The following is a 21,482-nucleotide window of genomic DNA, read 5'->3' as shown; positions in this document are numbered from 1 at the left end:
GAAATGAATGAATAATACGATTTGTTTGAGAGGTTGTGGGACAACGTGATTGCAGTGGCTAGTTTGGCTGCTAAGGTCGTCGAGCAGGACTGCCACCTTTTGTTTTAATATTGTATTTCCTTTCAGTAGTTTAAAGCCTAAATGTGATACTGTTAGGACAAAATTTAAAAAACACTTTTAATCGGCCATGCTGCCAGAAGATGAGATGAAGGGGTCATCAGCAATACCGGTGTTGTGCATATATAACACCCATCGGTCTTATATGTGATCGTCTGGTCCCATATGGTCTAGCGGTTAGGATTCCTGGTTTTCACCCAGGCGGCCCGGGTTCGACTCCCGGTATGGGAACAAAGTTTTTGCTAATTATTAATTGCACGTTTTCAACGCCGTTATCTATTTCTTTCTCTATATATATATATTTAATCTGTTGTCTGTCATGAAATTATAATGAAATAATCACAAAACAGTCTCCACTTACTTGTTCACTTTGTATGACGCAATGGACGCAATGCATAAACCATGTAAAAATACAAATTTATATAGCCCACTGACTTTTTATTAGTGAATATTTTACAAACATTAAACTCAAATGTTATATGTATTTCGTGAAAATACCCACAACAAATATTCCAAATATTTATCACCTCGTGATAAAAAATAATGGAAAGTTGTAAATACAAAAACTGCTCAGTGAAAACATGTAATGTAATGTAATTGTAATGCAATGAAATATACATGTTAAAATTCAAATCAGCTGTTATTTTTTTAGGACGCAGTGGGTTTCGTCATCAGCAGTGGCCAGGTCGAGCCTGACTGACGTGCGAAAGCTGCGACTGTCCGCCCGACTTTGGCCGGGGTTGATCGGATTTCGCCGGCGGTGGTCATCGGTTTCCTCGCCAGCAGCGCGGTGCCGAAGCTCCGGGGGCTGTCCATCCCATGAACGGCACCATGGCCGCGTCCTCACACCGGATCATGATGGGGCCGCTGGTTGCTGCCATCGACCAGGGAACGAGCTCCACACGGTTTCTGGTGAGATGGATAGATCAGATAGATAGACACCCGTGTTACATTTAATAAGTGGCTCAAACCCGTGTCCTTGGTTGTATTTTCTCTTCTACACCCGTTCAGCCACCGTCACGGTTTTTACGACCAGTGTCCGGTCCTCCTAAGAAGCTTAATCAATACCTCCTATAATCGTTTTGCGGAGGACTTTGAATGCAGCGTTGTTATATTCACAGTCATCTCTCTGTATTCAGGCAGAAGGTCACTTAAATGATCATAATCTGTTTACCTGGTGCACCTGCTTCTTAGAGTATTTATCTTCCATTGCAGTCATTCTAATGTAAAGGAACTTGACCATGAAAATACTTGTGACTTGTGTTTACAGTGGGTTTTGTTTTCCCTCTGTTGTTGTTGTAAAATCCATGTGAGGAGTTTGTGTGTGTGGTTAATCCAGGAACCAGCTTTTGAGACATTTGCTTACTGGACAACTATTTAATCTCTCTTGAAGGTGTTTTTTTCTTCAAATTTTAAGGTTCAGATGTGTTTATAGCCAGTATTTGTGTTGTAATGTTTGTGCCTGAGTATCAAGATAAATTAAGATGTTTTTTAATTCATTTTCTAGGTGTGGCTGCTGGTTACAAGCCAACAGTTTTCATACATGAGTCACTGCAAACTGAAAGAAAGTAAAAACCACCTGGCCACAGAAATGTTTCTCTGCTGTCTCTGACCTCTAGACACAAATGTGTCGTTTATAGAAAGCGATGTTTTAATTCCAACTCTCTTAGTTTGATTTTGTAATGTGTAAGGGCAGAATGTGGGTTTTTGCTGTAATGATCATATTGTGAAATATGTTGCTCGCTATTACAACACTGCAAACAGCCTTGTTGCCTGAGCTGCTCTTTCTATTCTCCATAATAATAATGTTCAGATCAGATAAAGTATATAATCCCTGCTGACAAGAGTAATGACATAACATAAAATCACACTTGAAAAGCAATACCCTGCAGTCTTTAAAATCAGGTTTGGTAGTTGACAGGTGCCAAATTGGATCCTGCAACTGCTGTAAATATCTAAATGACTAAGGGGAATGAGAAATCCCCTCCAGCATTCATGATGAACTACCATTAAAGAGGCTTTAGAGCAGGTTTAGAGCTTGCACACTTGATTAGTTTTATGTGGATGACTGAGGAATAGAGTAATGTGTCACTGGCTGAAACTCCTTGTGCTGTTTCTTTTCTCTTTAAAGGTGTTTAATTCAAAAACAGCAGAGCTCCTCAGTCATCATCAGGTGGAAATCAAACAGAGCTTCCCCAAAGAAGGGTAAGTGAGGAGGAGACTTGTCAGATTTTTTTTTAACTTGCTGTGTGTGTATGACTCTGTAGATCTTAATTTGTGTCTTTGTCCTACTTTTCAGATGGGTGGAGGAAGACCCCAAAGAAATCCTGCAGTCGGTGTACGAGTGTATGGAGCGGACGTGTGAAAAACTCACCCAGCTGAACATAGACATCTCAAACATTAAAGGTATGTGCACATGGGGCTTACGCTACCACTCACTCTCTCGAAATTATTTCCATCTCCTGCAAAAGAGGTGTTTACGATCTGACATCTCTGGAAACTGTTACTTGAATTCGTGCAGCTATTGGAGTGACCAACCAAAGGGAGACCACACTTGTTTGGGACAAAGAGACAGGGGAGCCCCTCTACAATGCAATCGGTAAAGTTTTGTTTTGCGTCAGTCATTTATGACATTCTTTGATAATACAATAAGTAGACAACAGAGGCAAACAGCAGACTGGGGTGTTGGAGGCGACTGATTTTGGTTTCTGTGTATTAACTGGAGTGTTTTTGTTCAGTGTGGCTGGACCTGAGGACTCAGTCAACAGTTGAACGTCTAATTAACAAAACGCCAGGAAGGAACAAGAACCACTTGAAGGTGAGGTCCTCATCTGTCGCTCTCTTAATTCTCTCTCTCATTTTATACAATGTGACATTGCAGGGGAAGTAAAAGAGTTGTTTATGTTATTGTCGCCCTGCAGCATAAAACAGGACTCCCCATTAGCACTTATTTCAGCGCGGTGAAGCTTCGCTGGCTGATGGACAATGTGGACGAGGTGCACGAGGCCGTCGTGTCTCACCGCGCCATGTTCGGCACCATCGACGCCTGGCTCATCTGGGTGAGAGAGGACAGACTCCCTGCTGCAACTGTTGCACTGGTGTCATTGACATTTTGTCAGCAAAACCTTTTTTTGACCTTTTTTTATTTTTTAAAATGTCCATCAGTGTTTGACAGGAGGAAAGTCAGGTGGAGTCCACTGCACAGATGTGACCAACGCCAGCAGAACCATGCTGTTTAACATTCACACATTGGACTGGGACCCAGAACTTTGCAAGTATGATAATCATGCTGTGATAATTTAATATGTGAAGATTTTTTTTTTTTTAAGTAGAACATAGAATTCAATTTGCTTTATTATTCACAGACTGTTTCCTTTTCTTTTTATTCCCACCAGATATTTTGGTATTCCCATGGAGATCTTGCCCAGAGTGAGGAGTTCCTCAGAAATTTATGGTCTCATGGTAAGTCAGTCAGTCTACTCTTAAAGGGATAGTTCAACATTTTGGCAAATTGGCCCATTGCCATAATCCCTATAGTTTTAGTAGGAGTAGGTTTGTTACCTTTAATTGTCCGTGCAAGCTTTTTTTTAGAACGGCGGAGCAGAGCCACGAGCTGCTCAGAGCTACGCTACGGAGGCTCATGGAATTTCTTGGTTTCCCTCATCAAATTCAAAATTCATGCAAAACCGCTGATGCGCGTTCCCGTTGGGGGCAATTTTTCGGCAAGTAGTCTCTGCATTTACCTCTAAAACAACTCCGTCTCGTAACGTTCTGTTATTATCTCATAGCGTGGTGAATGTGCAGGTCACAACTTGTCCACCAGAGCGTTTTGGAGTTGTTGGATTGTGTATTTGATGAGTTTGATGAGGGAAACCAAGAAATCCCATGAGCCTCCGTAGCGTAGCTCTGAGCAACTCGCGGCTCTGCTCCGCCGTTCTAAAAATAGCTTGCACCGACAATTAAAGGTAACAAACCTACTCCTAAAACTATAGGGATTATGGCAATGGGCCAATTTGCCAAAATGTTGAACTATTCCTTTAAGTCTAGTCTACCTACAAATTTAACGCTAATCAGTGTTTATATTAACGTTTTTTTTTTATTCTAATGATTTCATTGCCGTGTCTAGTGTTGTGTTTAAAGACTGGGATGCTCATGCAACAAGCCACTGATAAGATAACAGAGGTTTTTGTTTGTGTTTTAGTTTCATTTTATTTTGTCTTATTATGCTTCCAGACTGTTTTTAAGTGCATGATGGTTGACTGAGAAATCCTTTTAGGCATTTTTTCTGTGTGCCATTGTCTCTCCTTTCTCACTGGTAGAAAATATGTTCTAGCCGGGTAAGTAAGACTCTCACTCCATCACTATTTTACCTCATCATGCAAAGTAACCCACCCTGCTTCTCTGTGGCCAAAGTGAAGACGCCATCACACAGTGCATTTCCAAGATTCACATGGCTGTGATGTTTTAATTTGTCCATTAATGAATTAATCGCCAGGTCAGAGTTTGGATTATCTTCAGCCTGCATGTTATTTTTTGCTACATAATGTGTGTCTTATGAGTAAAACGAACATTTAACTTCTAGAAACATATGGATGCTTAACGTTTGGTGCAGTAACAAAGCCGTAAACCTGAACTTGCTTAGTTGGAACTAACTCTTAACTAACATGATGCATTTGCTGCTGTAATGCACTGTCAGGACAAGATATTGAACATTTGAGCTTGATTGTAAGAGGACAGGAAGGCAACAATGGCAAAGAGAAAGTGGTAGATTTATATTGCAGCTTTAAGACAGGTGCATAATTTATCAGCCTGTGTTTGATATTTTTGAAATTGCCACACGGGCTCACTCACACCAACACGAGTGTGTACATACATGGAAATGTGCTGGATGGTCCCTGTCCCCCATTGCTTCTGTTGTGGCATGCTACTGGGCTGCTCGTCACCGACGCTCCCACAGTTTTCCTGACAGACTTACCGTCCCACCACGTCTTCCTAAATCTCTTCACTCTTAGGCAAAGTTCAACTCAACCCACCTTTTATCAAACATTTCACCCAAACGACATCCTCACGAAGGAGTGAAGACATTTCCCATTTTACGCAGGTTCACTCTTGCCCTTGTTTTTCCCTCGCTGTGTTTCCACAGTTACACTTCTGTACAAATACAGTGGTAGAATTAAATCAGCGTAGTTTTGTTATTTGGCTTCATTTAGTCAAATAATGAGTAATTTTTTTTTTTTGTGTTGTTCGGGCAAGGTTGTTACTCATAGTTACGAAACACAAATGTATTTCCCCACTCATGACTGATTTGTTATTTGACCAACAAATATGCCCACTTGAATTATACCCAGGTGTATAATTTCAAGTTTATGATAGTTAGTCTCTTTTTCTCGTCGTCTATGTACATGGTCTTTATAATAATGTATAAAAATGAAAATAACCAGAAATTTAACAAATTAATAAAAAACCAACACATATAAAATTCTCTTTCTACCTGAAACAACACAGTTCACTTGTAAAACAATATATATTTTTCCTTTGACAGAAATCTGGAGCTCTTTCAGGTATTCCAATTTCAGGGGTAAGTTAATCTATTTTTATATTGAGCCAACAATGCCTTCATGTATCTTAAATTGTGTGATAAATTCCTATATTATCTTTAATAACAGTGCCTTGGGGATCAGTCAGCTGCACTTGTTGGACAGATGTGTTTCCAGGACGGGCAGGCTAAAAACACGTAAGAGCCTCTGGGCTTTTCACATTGTCCTTTTGTGAGTTTGTGATTGTCAGCAATTCAACAAAACCTTTCATTCCTCTTGTGTGTCAGGTACGGGACTGGCTGCTTCCTCCTGCGAAACACTGGAGCCAAGGTACATTATTCAAGATTTGTATTTCAAACACTCGTATAAATCAAAACATCCCTGACACGATGTCTCTTCTGTTCCTCAGCCTGTCATGTCCGACCACGGCCTTCTGACCACTGTAGCCTACAAACTTGGGCGGGACAAACCTGCCTGTTATGCACTGGAGGTACAGTATGTTACATTCATGTAAGAATTTATAGATTCATCAGCAGATCAGTTGATTTATTGTTTTTTTTCTGCTTCCTGCCAGGGCTCTGTGGCCATCGCAGGAGCTGTGGTTCGCTGGCTGCAGGACAACCTGGGGATCATCAGCACGTCTGAAGAACTCGGTACGTCATGTGGTGATGATCACCTTCTTCAGCTGTTCTTTACACTACAACACAGAAAAAGAAGAAATTACCCGCAGATTGTAAACACAATTATTCTTTGGGGGAAAATATTTATATGTAAGACCCAAACAAAAAGGGATTTGAATTTGGATGTTGTTTTAAATAAAGTGCAAAGCCAATTTCTTTTGGGGAAAAATTATCGCAACAAGGTAGAAATGCATAACAAAAAATGGGACAAATTTAAGTTGGATTAAATGTATATTCAGTGTTTTTACTTTTTACATTTCTGTCCTGTTTGGTCATCCTTGTTTTACGTCGTCAGGTTTTGTTTTGTTTGTCTGTTTTTGGTCAGTGTGTTGTCAGTTTATACATTTTGTATGTCATTGCCTGTTTCCAAAGAAAGGAAAAGGAAATTAGCCATTAAATTAACATCCCTGTGTTGTTTCTGTCCCTGTGCAGAGAAGCTGGCCGCCTCAGTCGGAACATCCTACGGCTGCTACTTCGTTCCTGCATTTTCGGGTCTTTATGCACCTTACTGGGAGCCTAGTGCGAGAGGGTACGACCAAGAGCTGCACTACAGTGTAGTAAACATGTTTACATCTGTTCACGCAGCCTGCTGGTCTCCAGTCCACTCAGTCTGAATCTTTCACTGTGTTTCAGGATCATATGCGGTTTGACCCAGTTCACTAATAAGAGCCACCTCGCTTTCGCTGCACTGGAAGCCGTTTGTTTCCAGACACGAGAGGTAAACTACACATTTCTGTCTATTTCTTATGCATGTGAAATGATGCAGCTATAAGTCTGATAACCGGGGGGACCTGTGTTCGGACACAGATACTGGACGCCATGAATCAGGACAGCGGCATCCCGCTAACTCAGCTCCAGGTGGATGGAGGAATGACGTCCAACAGGCTGCTGATGCAGCTGCAGGCCGACATTCTCTGTATTCCTGTTGGTAAGACTTCCATGACGTAAAAGAGATCAGATTAAATACAGAAGCTCTAAAACATTTCCTCGATTCCTCTCCTTGGGTCTGTCCCTGCCTCATTGAGGACACGGGGACAGAAAAGACACAAATGAAGGAAACGTGGAAGCTGTTAAGGGAATTGGCACATATAATAATACCAAGTGTCCTGCCAAATTGAAACTTGTGACAGCCATGTGATCACTTCACATCTGGCAGTGATCAAACTGGCTTCACGACCAGCGGACCACTGTGATGTCCAGTTAAAGACTGAGCACATTTATCTGATGTGAAACCGTCACATGCTTTTACATAAGAGTCCTGCATTTGATCAACACCAGCCATCCAAAGATAATCTGTATGTAGAAACTGAGATTACACTGAGCATTTTAATGTCAGAGCATCCTGGTGCATGAAGCTGTTGCAGGGGTCTAATGGGTAATACTGCCCTCTGCTGGTACAATGTGGAACAACCAACACCTCACTTTTTACACACAAAAATGATTGTTTTTCTGCCTTTTTTAAAACATATTTCCACTGTTTTTGGGTTAAAAATGAAACTGTCCATGAATAAAGTCACAAAAACTGTGTTTCCAGTGAAGCCGTCCATGCCCGAGACGACGGCACTCGGCGCGGCCATGGCAGCCGGAGCAGCAGAGGGAGTGAGCGTGTGGAGTCTGAGCCCAGAGGACCTGAGCGAAGTCACATCAGAGAAGTTTGAGCCTCAGATCAACCCCGAAGGTACAGTGAGTGAGCCGCAGCCGTCTGTGCTCAGCAGCTGCTGCGTAAAACAGCCAAAGAAAACAGTTTGTGTGTCTCGTGTCGTGCAGAGAGCGAGTTTCGGTACGCGCGGTGGAAGAAGGCGGTTCAGAAATCCATGAACTGGGAGACAACGGAGCCTGTTGGGAATGGAAACGGTAGTGAAATTAAAACAGTTCAGACCTTTAAATGTTTACAATTAATGTGCCCTCTTTATATTTGACTCTCATGACTGTTTTTCTTACTGCTCGTGCTGCCAAAAGGTGAACCCAGCATCTTCAGCAGCGTCCCCCTGGGCTTCTACATCATGGGCAGCATGCTGATGTTAATCGGAGCAAAGTACCTCGCAGGTGAGTGTCCTCTAATTGGTTTGTGTTATATCTTTTTAAAATGTCCTTTCTGGTTTATGATTTTAAAGGGATAGTTCAACATTTTTGGCAAATTGGCCCATTGCCATAATCCCTATAGTCATAGCAGTAGGTTTGTTACCTTTAATTGTCTGTGCAAGCTATTTTTAGAACGGCAGAGCAGAGCCGCAAGATGCTTTCTTGGTTTCCCTCATCAAACTCATTAAATACATAATCCAACAACTCCAAAACGTTGTGACCTGCACATGCACCACGCTATGAGATAATAACAGAACGTTACAAGACAGAGTTGTTTTCGAGGTAAATTCATGCAAAACAGCTGATACGGGGCCAGTTTTTCGGCAAGCAGTCTCTGCATTTGCCTCGAAAACAACGTTCTGTTATTATCTTATAGTGTGGTGAATGTGCAGGTCACAACTTGTCCACGAGAGCGTTTTGGAGTTGTTGGATTGTGTATTTGATGAATTTGATGAGGGAAACCAAGAAATTCCATGAGCATCCGTAGCGTAGCTCTGAGCAGCTCGCAACTCTGCTTCGCCATTCTAAAAATAATCGACAATTAAAGGTAACAAAGCTACTCCTAAGACTTTAAGGATTATGAAAATGGGCCAATTTGCCAAAATGTTGAACTATTCCAAAACAAACTTGTGCAGTAACTTAAAATAGTCTCAATAGCAGCTACAGGTGTTATGAAACGAGACCTGACAGGTTTCTACCAGGAAATTGGCACATTAAATGATAACATCAGGTGTATAAACAAATCATATTTAATTGACAACAAAAACCTGCGTCAAAGTGAAACCATTCTGTCTTTCTTGGTTCCAAGGACACACCTAGGATCACACCACTCGACACATTGAAGTAAAAAAGATCAACAGTGGAAACAATGGCTCTTGATGCTGGACCACGACCTGACTGACGACTGCACTGTTTTCCCAAAGGCATTCCAGATTGGACAAACATGAACTGATATGATTATTATTCTCACTGTTTTGTTTTGTTTTTTAAATCAGACAGTTCTTCTTTACATCAGATGAGAGCATGTCGCCACAGTAGACGCAGAGTGTGCATGCAGTATTTCATGCGGTATGATTTTTAAACTGATGCTAGTTCAGATTGTCGTAATCCCCCTCCACGGTGGTGTTTAATGCAGCTCACTGTCTACTTAGAGTCCAAACAGTCGTCACGTAATGTTTCGTTGCCACAGACCCGCAAACACCTTCTAGTTTCTGCTTCGTCTTGTGGGAGATGTGCACTTACAGTACAAGAGTCTATCTAGACACAAATATATATATATTTTCTAACAGTTGGGATAAGGACGGAGACAGTTTGAAATCAAGGGGAGGAGGGAACAGGAGCTGCAGTGAAGGTGATGTTTGAGGTTTGTAAATGTTTGTAAAAAGTCTGTATGTATTGTGTCAGAGACAAACATGCGATGACGGGCAATGGTGAGGAGCTGGCAGACAGTTTTGGCTTTCTGTGTTCGCAGCGTAGAAAAGCATCCGAGGAGCAAACGGGCAAATGTGAGTAGTCCTTCATATCGCTCTGTTTACGAATCCTTTGATTCTGCTTCTGTTTTGCGTGTTTTCTAGATCTAACTATTAGTTTTTGTAGAAGAAAGCAAAAAAAACAAAAACGTTAAGATTCACTTTTATGATTTCCTTATTTATTCAGTTCATGCCACATCATGCAAAACTCCTGTATTGGATAACTTGAATGCAAATGTTTCACATTCATCCTTACACAAGCAGTTTTATTGCACTAAAATGTAAAATGAGGTGTTTTATTTTTTTGTAATTTATTTAATTTAAAGGGAGCTTTATGAAAACATTGAAACAAAACCTTCTAATTCCTGTTGCTGTGTAGTCAGGGTTTAAGGAAGTAGAGGTGTGTAAAAGTTTGTCAGTATTTATTCTATTGCCCAACATTTGTCATGTTTGTCTGCAGAGTGGATCAGAAACAGAAAATAAGACAAAAAGGCATAACAAGCCTTTTCTCTCAGAAATGTTTGCACTGGATCATTATGCAGTTATTTATTCAACGGTACAGCCTGAGGAAGGCCGGAAGTTACTGTACCCATAGTAAAGGTCCAAAATGTTTACTGAACTGAATTGAAATGTGAAATGAAGTGAAATTGAATAAATGAAGTTGAACAGTTGACGAATTTGACGTTCCAGATGCTCTGACCTTTGAAAAGTTTTGAGACTCAACAAAAAGTAAAAGAAGGGAGGGATTCATGTAGAACAGGCTTTACATTACGTTGGAAGTGTGACAGGTATGAATGTTGCAACTGTGTGCGTTTGTCTCACCTGTAATGTATGGAAGCAGGTTTCATGGGAGAAATAAATGTCATCAATAAAGAAATTTACTTTGTCTTGAATTTGGCAGCGAATTGCCAAACATTTAGACGACGCACCATAAATCTACAAGTCTGTCCAGTTGCTGTCTAAAAGGAAAGTTGTATTCGCTCTGTGGTTGGGACAAACAAGTGAAGCACAACCTTCCTTTTAGGGGGGAAATCCCAAGGGAGTGGTTTGTGTCAACTTCAGTGCAAAGTTTCAGCACTTGGTGTTTACGTTAGTGAACGTTTCAGCTGAGACACTGGCTCCTAATCGCAAACGTTCCCGTGGTGCTGTGCAGCTCAATGGGTAAGTCTTTAACGGCTGTACAAAAAAAAAAATCATTTTCTCTGAATGATAATGAAGACAGTAAACTGTTTTCTTTTGTCTATATCAGCAGGAAATGTATTTAATTACATATGACGCAGTGTTTTTCCACCGTACTCAGCAGTTAAGTTACTTATTCACCTATGAAGGCTGTATTGTGCGGTCGTTTTGCTTAACATTGAGGTTATTTGCATATTAACTGACCCCCTGCAGCTTGTTTGGATGTCAAAGTCGTGGATGTGGATGCACACACTTTTATTTTGCACTGTTTTTAATATTCATATTCTCTTTGCATGCACTTTTATTCCTTTATATTAGTTGCCCTGCTCTGTCAAGTTTCTGAATCTGCAAGGAGGAAGTGCACAAACTAAATTGAGCGTGGTTCAGCAAACCTTTACACCTTCACTTTGAAACTGACACCACAGTAACGTGACAACCAGGAAATAAAGCCAGGTGTGCGACATTTTATGTGGCAGTTGTTCCTCAATTGAGATCATACAAGAGGCAAGGTGCAGAGAGGTGAGTCCGTCCTTCCTGATCTTTGATTACACCCTGTCATTATTACTTGTTTGGTTTGCAGTGCCTTGACAGCAGGTTTTTACATTCCAGGTGTGTGAGAGAGGAGAAAGCTCTGGACCATGTTAATGCATCACTCTTTAAGCATGTTGGACCCTCGCATGAGTGAGAGCAGAGGAAACCAGATCATGTCAGCGGCCACCGACTTCAGCCAGGACTTCTGTAAAGGTCAGTGATGAGAGGCTGTAAATAAATGTTAGCTGAGGTCCAAAGTGTGAAATTCAACTCTCTAATCTCCTTGTTCCTGAACCTGCGATTCCACTTGTTCCTTATGTGTTGACATTGCAGGGCTGTCACTTCACTTAAACCTACTCAACCGTTTTATTATGAAATGATCCCATTAGCATTAACATGTTTATATTTGATATTTGTTCAGTAAAGGTCAGTATATGATTACCTTTAATTACTTGTTAAAGACGTTTCACTCTCACTCAGCTTTGATGTTGCAGTTCATCAACATTTCCTGATAATGAGATTTTACTCAGTTAAAAGTAACTAAAAGATAATTTATGGTTGGGATAATTGTCAAATACTTTACATCTGGAGAGACTGAGATTCTACAATGAAGACAGAGGGGATACGTTTGATAAAACATGGGACCCAGTACTGAATTACCTTAAAAATGTGAACCCATAGACACTGACTATTGTACAAAACCTCGCAGTGCAAACAAATGTATGATGATGTATATATGTCTACTGACCTATTTATTTTACTATTATTTATTTATTTTTCTACTTTTATATTCTATCTATAGTACTCATTTTATGACCATGAAATATCGCTGTGCTTGATGTGCTGTGTTCTTTCCTTTCTTTTTTTCTTTTTCTCTCTTCTCTTTTTCCTCCACTTATTTTTTCTCTTCATTTTATTTGTATTTTCTTTTTTCATTTTTCTCTTCATTGAAAATCAATAAACATATTTTTAAAAAAAAGAAAAAAAAAGTAACTAAAAGAGTTAAATGGAGTTGGGGTAAAAGTCTGAAGTATTTTACCATTATCTATTTTTCCTCAGACTTTCTCATCACTGATCCACCAGGATACTTCCACGCTATTCAGAAGAAGAACACGGTGAAAGAGCTGCTGAAGATTAGACGGCAGGTTTATGAACAGGTATTTCAACATGGGCACGGATGTGATAAAACAAGTCTAAAATATGTTACAGTAGTTCTATGGAAGGGGTTTGGATTTCATTGGAAATGTTGCAATCAATTTCATGAAAATAAATACTCATTTAAAGCAGTAACACCAAATGTAGGTGTGTCTGTTACAAAAGATGAATAATATTCACATCCACGCTTAAAATTATGAACATTTTGAAATTGCTTTCTTTCAGAAATGGAAATGCACACAGGAAGAGAGCAACATGAAGCCTGAATGTAAAATTCCAAAACTTGAACCTTTTGTAAATGATGCGAGTCCTCACATGTTGGACCCTTGTGCACTGGCCAACCCCTACACCCCCACTCACTTCCTGCCTGCACCTCCTGAAAGTGGCCACACCACCCCAATCCAACACATGAAGCACCCGGCTCTGCACGGACCGGCAGCTCCCCCCACTGATGTCAACATGTCTTTGTTTCACTGGCAAATAAAGCAGGAGGCGCAGAGGCTTGAAGGAGTTTCTCCAGAGCTGCTCAACATGCAGGATGCAGATGGTGACACGTGAGTAGGGATGAACTGAAATTGTTATTCAGACCAGTGGTTCTCAACCTTTTCAAGGCACTGGACCGACCCTCTGCATTTATTTAGCAACCCTGAGGACCACCACTACCAAAGAGAAATAGCCATTTTAATTGCATCATTGCTTAGTTGAAAAGTTTATTTCTAAAGGTTGCTGTACACGGAAAATTGCACATTAGTGAGTTTTAGACCATCTTCCTGTGTCATAGGCCTATTTCACAATAAAAGCCCAAATAAGAAATGAATAGAGACTGTCCACTGAAACGTTAAGTGAGGCTCATATTTTGAAACAAACACAGTAAGTTTTGTTTGTAGTAATGGCGCAATGCAGTAAATTTAAGAGTGAATCAAAACCATCAAAATGTGGCTTATTATTAAAATATGATCAATTTCCCATTAAAACATGTGGGATTGGGAAAAAAATGCAAATTAGCTTAACTTCTGCAGTTTAGGCAATTAACAATGGCAAATTTGCCTAAATTGCCATAATCCCTATAGTTTTAGGAGTAGGTTCATTACCTTTAATTGTCGGTGCAACCTATTTTTAGATCGGCGGGGAGACGTGAGCTGCTCAGCTAACACAATGGAGGCTCATGGTATTTCCGCGTTTTCCTCATCAAACTTATCAGATACACAATCCAACAACTTCAAAACGCTCTGGTGGACAAGTTGTGACCTACACATTCACTATAAGATAATTACGTATAATTATGTATAACGTATAATTATATGTAACATTTCGACACATGAAGCAAATACTTGGAACTACTTTCGCTTTTGAAGTCACACTGCCCAGCAGCCATGTCTGGAATGTAGTTCCCGGTTACATTTTTACCTCGAAAACAACTCCATCTCATGACGTTACATAATTATTGGAGTTGTTGGATTGTGTATTTGATGAGTTTGATGAAATACCACGCGCTGTACAGAGCTCACGTCTCTGCCCCGCAGATCTAAAAAACAGCTTGCACCGACAATTAAAGGTAATGAACCTACTGCTAAGACTATAGGGATTATGGCAATAGGCGAATTTGCCAAAATGTTGAAATATCCCTTTTAGGTACCCTTGCAATTCTACCAAGTACCACTAGGGGTCAGAGTACCCTGGTTCGTGATTCAGACCAGTAGCACTGAGGCATTTGACTAAAGTTAATGAATTAATACTCATGGATTTAAACATAAATACAAAGGACATGATTACAATGTGTGTTAACTGTAACTGTGTGTTTTGTTTTCCAACTTGCAGGTTTCTGCACATAGCTGTGGCACAAGGCAGACGGGCGCTGGTGTACGTGCTCGCTGCAAAGATGGCCGCCTGTGGCTCTCTGGACATGAAGGAGCACAATGGACAGGTAAGGACGCTTAATACGGTTGTACATGTTCATCCCATTCAAACACAACTTGTATCATTGAAGCTGATTTCATTCTCTCTGTACACAGACAGCCCTTCACATAGCAGCCACCACCAATCAACACTTAATTGTGCAGGACCTCCTGGCTCATGGAGCACAAGTCAACACTCGAGACTTCTGGGGACGATCTCCTTTGCATGTGTGCGCAGAGAAAGGCCACTACCTGAGTCTTCAAGTAGGAATCTGGTGTTCATGCATCATCACAAGTCAAACAGCATAAAAACTTTATCACAGCTCTGTTACACCCTGAGCTGACTGACTGGGAATGGTTCAGTTCTTTTTTAATTGTTCTTTTTAAATATCTTTTCTGAAATATATTGATTTCTTTTTGGCAGGTTATCTGGCGGAGCCTTTCAGGAGGTGGGCAACCACTTGACATTGAACTTTTTAGTTACGATGGTGAGGATTTAGTTTTATTTTACAGAAAAATGTAGCGATGCCAAATATAAACTGCCTGTGTGTATTTATTAACAGCACTGTTCTCCTTCTCGAGGTTTGACCCCACTCCACACAGCGGTCCTGTCTCACAACGCAGCCGTTAAAGAACAGAGGTGTCTGGAAAACCCTTGTTCCTACATGGCAGGGCAGATGGCGAAGAGGAGACGGATGTTTGTGGAATGTGTTAAGACTCTGCTGCTAATGGGCGCTTCCTACGGGGCAAAGGTAACTATTTGAGACCTGACTGCTTAGACTCTTTCTTTTTTTTTGCTTACACACTAAATCAGAGTGATATAAAGGTTGTAACTCACCTGCCGTGTCTTCTTCCACTCACCCAGGACCTGAAAAGTGGACGAACCTGTCTTCACATGGCTTCTGAGGAGGCAAATTTGGAGCTGCTCCAACTCTTCCTCGACCAGCCATCGATGCTGTCGATTGTAAATGTTAAGGTTCGTACATTTTGTTTGTAACTATTTTTAAGATCTAATGCATTAAAATGTTCAGATATTGTGTTCCTAAAGACAAAGGAAATCATTTTTCGAGTAAAGAACAGCCTTCCAGCTTGTATCCTTCAGTTATTTAAATTAAGAAAAGGAAACTATAATTTAAGAGGGTTATTGATTTTTGAAATGTGTAAAGTGAGAACTAATATAAAATACAAATGTGTTTCAGTCTTAGGAGTTAAAATGTGGAATAAACTCAGTGAGGAGTTGAAGACATGTGGTTCTTTGTTGAGTTTTAAGAAAGCCTTGAAATGTAAAATAATGAAAAATTATAAAATACAGTAATGATTACTTTCATCTTATTATTTTGGACTGCTGACATTCTAGGTCATTTAATTTCATAGAGTGTAAAGGATAGGCAAATATAAGCCTTGGGATTCAGCCTATTCCCTTTTCGGTCACTGTATGATATTTTCTTTTTGTGTGTGTGTGTGTGTGTGTGTGTATGGTTGCAATTGTGTATAATATGTGTTGGCTAAACTGTTCACACAGAATGGTTGATTTTGATGTTGGTGTTGTATGACCGAAATAAACAAATTTCAATTCAAATTCAATTCAATAAACAAGACAACAATATAATGAGATGAGAGACACACATGTAACACCTGTTTCTAAATCTGTACATTCCAGACTTTCAGTGGAAACACCGCTCTGCACATCGTCAGCTCTTTGCAAAACCACCAGGGTCAAGTGGAAGCAGTGAAGCTGCTGATGAGGAGAGGAGCCAACCCCGGGGCCAGGAACTTTGAGAACGAGCTTCCGTCTCAGCTGGTGCCTGAGGGGCCCGTTGGAGAAAAGGTGAGGCGTGAAACACTCACCATTGTATCACTATACTGTTCAACCAAAATGTGAGGAATTTCAAAACCGGCTGGTATCAGGAACTAAGTCTGTTATGTAATGAGGTTGTTGACAGGACACACATGCTGGAATTACAATAAAAACTTGATCTGATAAATTAAACAATATACAGTACGATTTATGCTGATGATAACCTTTGCTGAATCTTTTTTTATTTTTTCAGATGCGGCAGATCCTGAAAGGGAAATATGTTCATGCTTAAATGAAGCTCAAGAATACTGTCAGTCAGACAGTCCACAGATTATTATTTGCCACAAGGCAGATACTGGTTGTTTCAGGGAAACATGTCTAATTGTTCATTACCATGTAATGTTTTATTTTTGTTTTGTATTTTTTTTCGTATTCTTTTTTTTTTAAGTATATTTTGGGGCTTTCAGGCATTGAATTGATAGGACAGCTGTAGATAGACAGGAAATGGAGAGATGGAGAAGGGGGAATGACATGCAGCCACGGTGGAATCAAACCGGGGCCACTGTGACGAGGAGCCTCTGCATATGGGGTGCCAATTTTTTGTTCTTTTTGTTAAAGCAGAAGTAAGCGGAATTTTTGTGTTAATATAAGTCTTAAATAGTTCTATCGTCCGACGGCAATCACTTCTATAGAGTGTTTGGTCAAAAACACGGGTCTGTCAGTCACTCTGCTCTGCTGTAAGCCGAGGAGAAAACTTTCCTTGTATCCTACAACCTTTATCCAATGAGGAGATAAAGGGGCATAAAGGGGCGGTCCTCTCTGTGTGTGCAGCCAAGGGATGCGCGTGAATGTGGTGACGTAGGGACGAGGGCGGGGACTGCTAACTCCATCGGCTGACAGGAAGTTAGCCAAAACCACCGGATCGCTTACTTCTGCTTTAACTCTTGTTTTAGACATTGCAGTTACACTATGATTGCAATATGAGTACATTTGTTCTAGATGAATCTTGTCATATCGGCTGAATTCATGGGTAAAGAAAATGTTTTCAGAGATTTACTCTGATACAAGGAATAAGCAATTAATTAATTATTTTTTTAGATTTGTCTCTAATATGAAATTGTTGATTTTAATATCCGTAGGCCGATATGCACATGTATATTTATGAATATATGTAGATTTTAAAGGTAGGTAGGTAATCATCAAGCTGTTTTCTGTGTAATATAAAAGATAGTGAAACTTTAAATACAAGAATTTAACTTTTTTTTTTTAATAACATAAAACAAGTTGAATTGTGGGTTACATGAAAACAGTTGGAATGTAAAAAATAAAGCAATATATAAGTGTGTGTGTGGATGTCTTTTTTAAATGACACATGAAATTACAAGTAAACAGAAGATTGTTGCAAATACTTGATGTTTTGCTTTCACTGTGGCTCTGTGTGCCCTCAACTTGCCTCTGAATGATCAAACAGCTTACTGGTAGTACAGATTGCATTATAAAAAGATGTTGCAGAGAGCACATAGGCTCAAGGTCTTGATAGCTTTTGTGTTATTAGATTTTTCAATAGTTTTAGTAATATACTGCTTGATTTTGTTCTTAAATGTAAGAAAAAAAGGGGATTTTGATTTGTGTATCTACATTTATGGATGTGGGACTTGTACTGACTCGTACGGCGCTCAGCACAGCAGCAGAAAGGAAACACAGCAAAAGTGATAAACAGTAGAAAATCCCATGTGCGAATTCTCATGTTGAGTGGTGGTCAATCAGTCACAGCCTGTAAATTAAACAGGCTGTGACCAAATAGTTGATCCCTAAAAAACTCCCTTGTCTGTGGGTTTGATAGGCAATAATGTAAGTTGATGTCCAGCTTCCACATAAAGGATGGCTTGATAGCTTTTGTGTTATTAGATTTTTCAATAATTTTACTGGAATATACTGCTTGACTTTGTTCTTAAATGTAAGAAAAAAAAGGGGGATTTTGATTTGTGTATCTACATTTATGAATGTGCCATTTGGATAAAATGATAATAAGTTTAATGATGTAGTATTGTCTAACTTTGGTAAATGGAAAGACAGAAACTGGTAGAAAAAGAGCAAGACCAAAACAAATGAAAGACATCTTCAGGGCATCCCAAACAAAAGAGCAACTTGTATCAGTGACATTTTTAAAACGTTGTGAAAAGAAGACTTTAGAAGGGTAAATTCTGTGGATTATTTTGAACGATACTTCTTTTATTCTATTATTTATCATATATCTAGCTGGTAAATTCTTCTTCCAGTCAAGGTTGTTTACTGAATTAGAGTAAGTTATTCCAATAAGTGACTACACACGGAACTGATACAACTTCTTCTTGAAATTAAGCACGTATAGACTATAGATAATGTTGGGTTCTGTCCTATTGTGCTTTTAAATAGGCTAACATAGAAACACCAGCAGGGTGTTACAGCTCCACTATTTGTGTGATTAAATGTTTATTTGTGTGAAGAATTACATCAGGTTATTTTTAAATGACAAAAAAGTAGGTAACCTTTTGGTAGGTTACTTGATTCTCTTTGTGTTAAGTTTAAGATAAATGTAAATGTACACACAAAGTTATGGTTACCAATCCATTGTGTAGCCAATCTTTTTTTCTTTTTTTTTTAATTTATGTGTATATTTTTGTGTAGCGGGTGTGCATGTATCTGTTGATATATCTGGATACTTATGTAGCAGCAGATGCTTGTGTCAGTCTATTTATTGTGTTATTGTCTTCTTGATTGCTTAGTTGTTTTATTGTTTACTTGCTTCTGTATTGTTTTAATGCATTTGGCTGTCACACTCATTAAAGCTGCAAGATGTCTTCAATCTGGTGCTCAATGAGGCCACGCCCCCCAGGAAGGCGGAGCTGCATCTCCATTGGTCGGGCACAGTGTGTGCAGGTGTGTCCTGATGAGCAGTGGCCTTTAAATTCTCCTTCAGTCTGGTGGAGCTGCAGCAGAAGGGATGAGAGTTTGCTGTTGTGAGCAGGCAGGAGCTGCAGATCGTAGTAAGCTCATCTTCTGTCTTTCACTTCAGGTTAACATTATTTGTGACTTTCCCATTTCTTGTTTGTGCTAAGTGGCTCGTGCTAACTATGGAGTCTGCCATGTGCCTCACTTGGTACGTCAGTCATCGTAGGCTAATGCAGCTTGCAGTTTGTAGACACTTGTACTTGTAGTTGTTTAGAAGCTGCATTGGTTTACAAAATGGCTGACTTACCAAGTGGAGCACATGGCAGACTCCATTGCTAGCACTATAGCCACTTAGCAGCCTTATTTCACTTCAGGTTTACCTTATTTTGTGCTTTGTTTCACTCTAATCTTTATCTCCTTTCTACTTCTACATGTATTCCACCCTAATTGGTACGCTTGGTAAGAAAGACACAAGGTAGACACCTTTTTGTTTAGTCAAACCACAGGACCAACACATGAGTAAGTTGGCTACATTTAGTCTTGTTAAACACTTTGTCCCTGTTCTTCCTTCTAGAAGCTGCCATCCATCCACCGTTGAGCCCAGATCGATGCTTGGTTCAAAGAAGACAAAGACACTGAAGACTTGAACGTTAGTTTTATTGTCATTAAATGTTTGTTTCACCTTGGTCCATTTGTGGTTTGTGCTAAGTGGCTAGTGCTAGCAATGGAGTTTGCCATGTGCTTCAGTTATTGTAGACTAATGCAGCTTGCAGTTTGTAGACACTTGTACTTGTTTAGAAGCTGCATTAGTTTACAGGATGGTTTTAGTGAGGCACAAGGCAGACTCCATCGCTAACATTAGCCACTTGGCACAAACCAGTAATGGATGGAGGCTTAAAGTTGTTTGAAATGCTGTTTGACTCCTGTTTGTTTCACTCTAATCTTTGTCTCCTTTCTTCTTCTGCATGTCTTCAACCCTGAGCTAATGGGCTACAGCTAACATGGTGGCTACCATGTGCTCCTAATACCTCTACTTGGTGAGAAAGACACAAGACATGCACACAACTCTTGATTTTCTTTGACAAACATTTAGTCAAACCGCCATTTTCATTCTTAAAGACGGATACATTAATTGCGCTTAGTTTTCATTCTTCTAGAAACTGCCATCCACCCTTGAGCCCAGAGGAACTTCACTGCTTGGTTCAAAGAAGACAAAGACACTGGAGACTTGATGTTAGTTTTATTGTTTCTTTAGTGTTGATTCATTTCTGGTTTGTGCTATGTGGCTAGTGCTAACAACGGAGTCAGCCATCTTGGAGACTAATGCAGCTTCTAAACAACTACAAACACAAGTGTCTACAAACTGCAAGCTGCATTACTCTCAAGATGGCTGACTCTCTTGGCCCTGGTTCCTATTTCAAGTTTATTTTGTACTTGTTTCACTCTAATCTTTGTGTTCTGTTTCTGCATGTGTTCAATCCTGAGCTACAGCACCTGGTAACAGCCAACAACCATGTGCTTCTATGAGCTGCCTCTCTTTGGTAAGAAAGACAAGACATGCACACCTCACTACTCAATGTTTTTTAGCCTGGATCCATTTCTGGTTTTGTGCCAAGTGGCTAGTGCTGGCAATGGAGTCTGCCTTGTGCCACACTTCAGCCATGTTGTAAACTAATGCAGTTTCTAAACAAGTACAAGTGTCTACAAACTGCAAGCTGCTTTAGTTTACAAGATTGCTGACTTGCCAAGTGAAGCACATGTCAGACTTCAATTCTAGTACTAGCCACTTGGCACAAACGGTAATGGACACAGATCTAGCATGTTTTATTTGCAGGTTACTTTATTTTGTACTTTGTTTCACTCTAATCTTTGTCTCCTTTCTACTTCTGCATGTGTTCAACCCTGAGCTAACTGGCTACAGCTAATGGAGGCCACCATGTGCTTCTACTGCCACTACTTGGTAAGATGCACACAAATCTTTCTTTCACTAAACATTAGTCCAACTATTCTCATGTTTTCTCAGTCTGAAATGCAAAACGGATGCATGACTAAACTCATTGCATTAACAAACACTAACTTTCCATGTTTCCTCTAGAAGCTGCAAATCC

General features: G+C 40.0%; 2 protein-coding genes across 3 annotated transcripts; both read left to right on the top strand.

Moving 5' to 3' along the window:
- Window positions 1-811: 811 nt before the first annotated feature.
- On the top strand, window positions 812-10,739 carry LOC310996339 (glycerol kinase). 2 transcript variants are annotated; one of them, XM_083985714.1, is made up of 21 exons: window positions 812-1,029; window positions 2,249-2,322; window positions 2,417-2,523; window positions 2,639-2,716; window positions 2,856-2,935; window positions 3,039-3,176; window positions 3,283-3,392; window positions 3,513-3,579; window positions 4,437-4,454; window positions 5,660-5,695; window positions 5,784-5,851; window positions 5,942-5,984; window positions 6,064-6,144; window positions 6,229-6,307; window positions 6,767-6,863; window positions 6,968-7,052; window positions 7,142-7,262; window positions 7,869-8,012; window positions 8,102-8,188; window positions 8,294-8,380; window positions 9,225-10,739. In XM_083985714.1, the coding sequence occupies exons 1-21, from the start codon at window positions 937-939 to the stop codon at window positions 9,233-9,235; spliced, it is 1,704 nt and encodes a 567-aa protein (XP_083841840.1). In that variant the 5' UTR covers window positions 812-936; the 3' UTR covers window positions 9,236-10,739. The 2 variants fall into 2 exon arrangements, with proteins under 2 accessions (XP_083841840.1, XP_083841841.1); XM_083985715.1 differs by lacking the exon at window positions 4,437-4,454.
- Window positions 10,740-11,453: 714 nt separating this feature from the next.
- Window positions 11,454-16,799, top strand: LOC310998134 (NF-kappa-B inhibitor zeta-like). Its single transcript, XM_083988061.1, has 11 exons — window positions 11,454-11,583; window positions 11,674-11,808; window positions 12,655-12,752; window positions 12,976-13,304; window positions 14,569-14,674; window positions 14,763-14,909; window positions 15,070-15,163; window positions 15,228-15,397; window positions 15,511-15,621; window positions 16,306-16,473; window positions 16,697-16,799. Exons 2-11 carry the CDS (start codon window positions 11,703-11,705, stop codon window positions 16,733-16,735), a joined length of 1,368 nt encoding a protein of 455 aa, XP_083844187.1. The 5' UTR covers window positions 11,454-11,583; window positions 11,674-11,702; the 3' UTR covers window positions 16,736-16,799.
- Window positions 16,800-21,482: the final 4,683 nt, after the last annotated feature.

Source organism: Trachurus trachurus (genome assembly GCF_905171665.1).
Source record: "Trachurus trachurus genome assembly, chromosome: 2".
NCBI lineage: Eukaryota > Metazoa > Chordata > Actinopteri > Carangiformes > Carangidae > Trachurus > Trachurus trachurus.
Note: the sequence above shows the minus strand (reverse complement) of the source record. Positions and strands in the feature narration are given on the sequence as shown.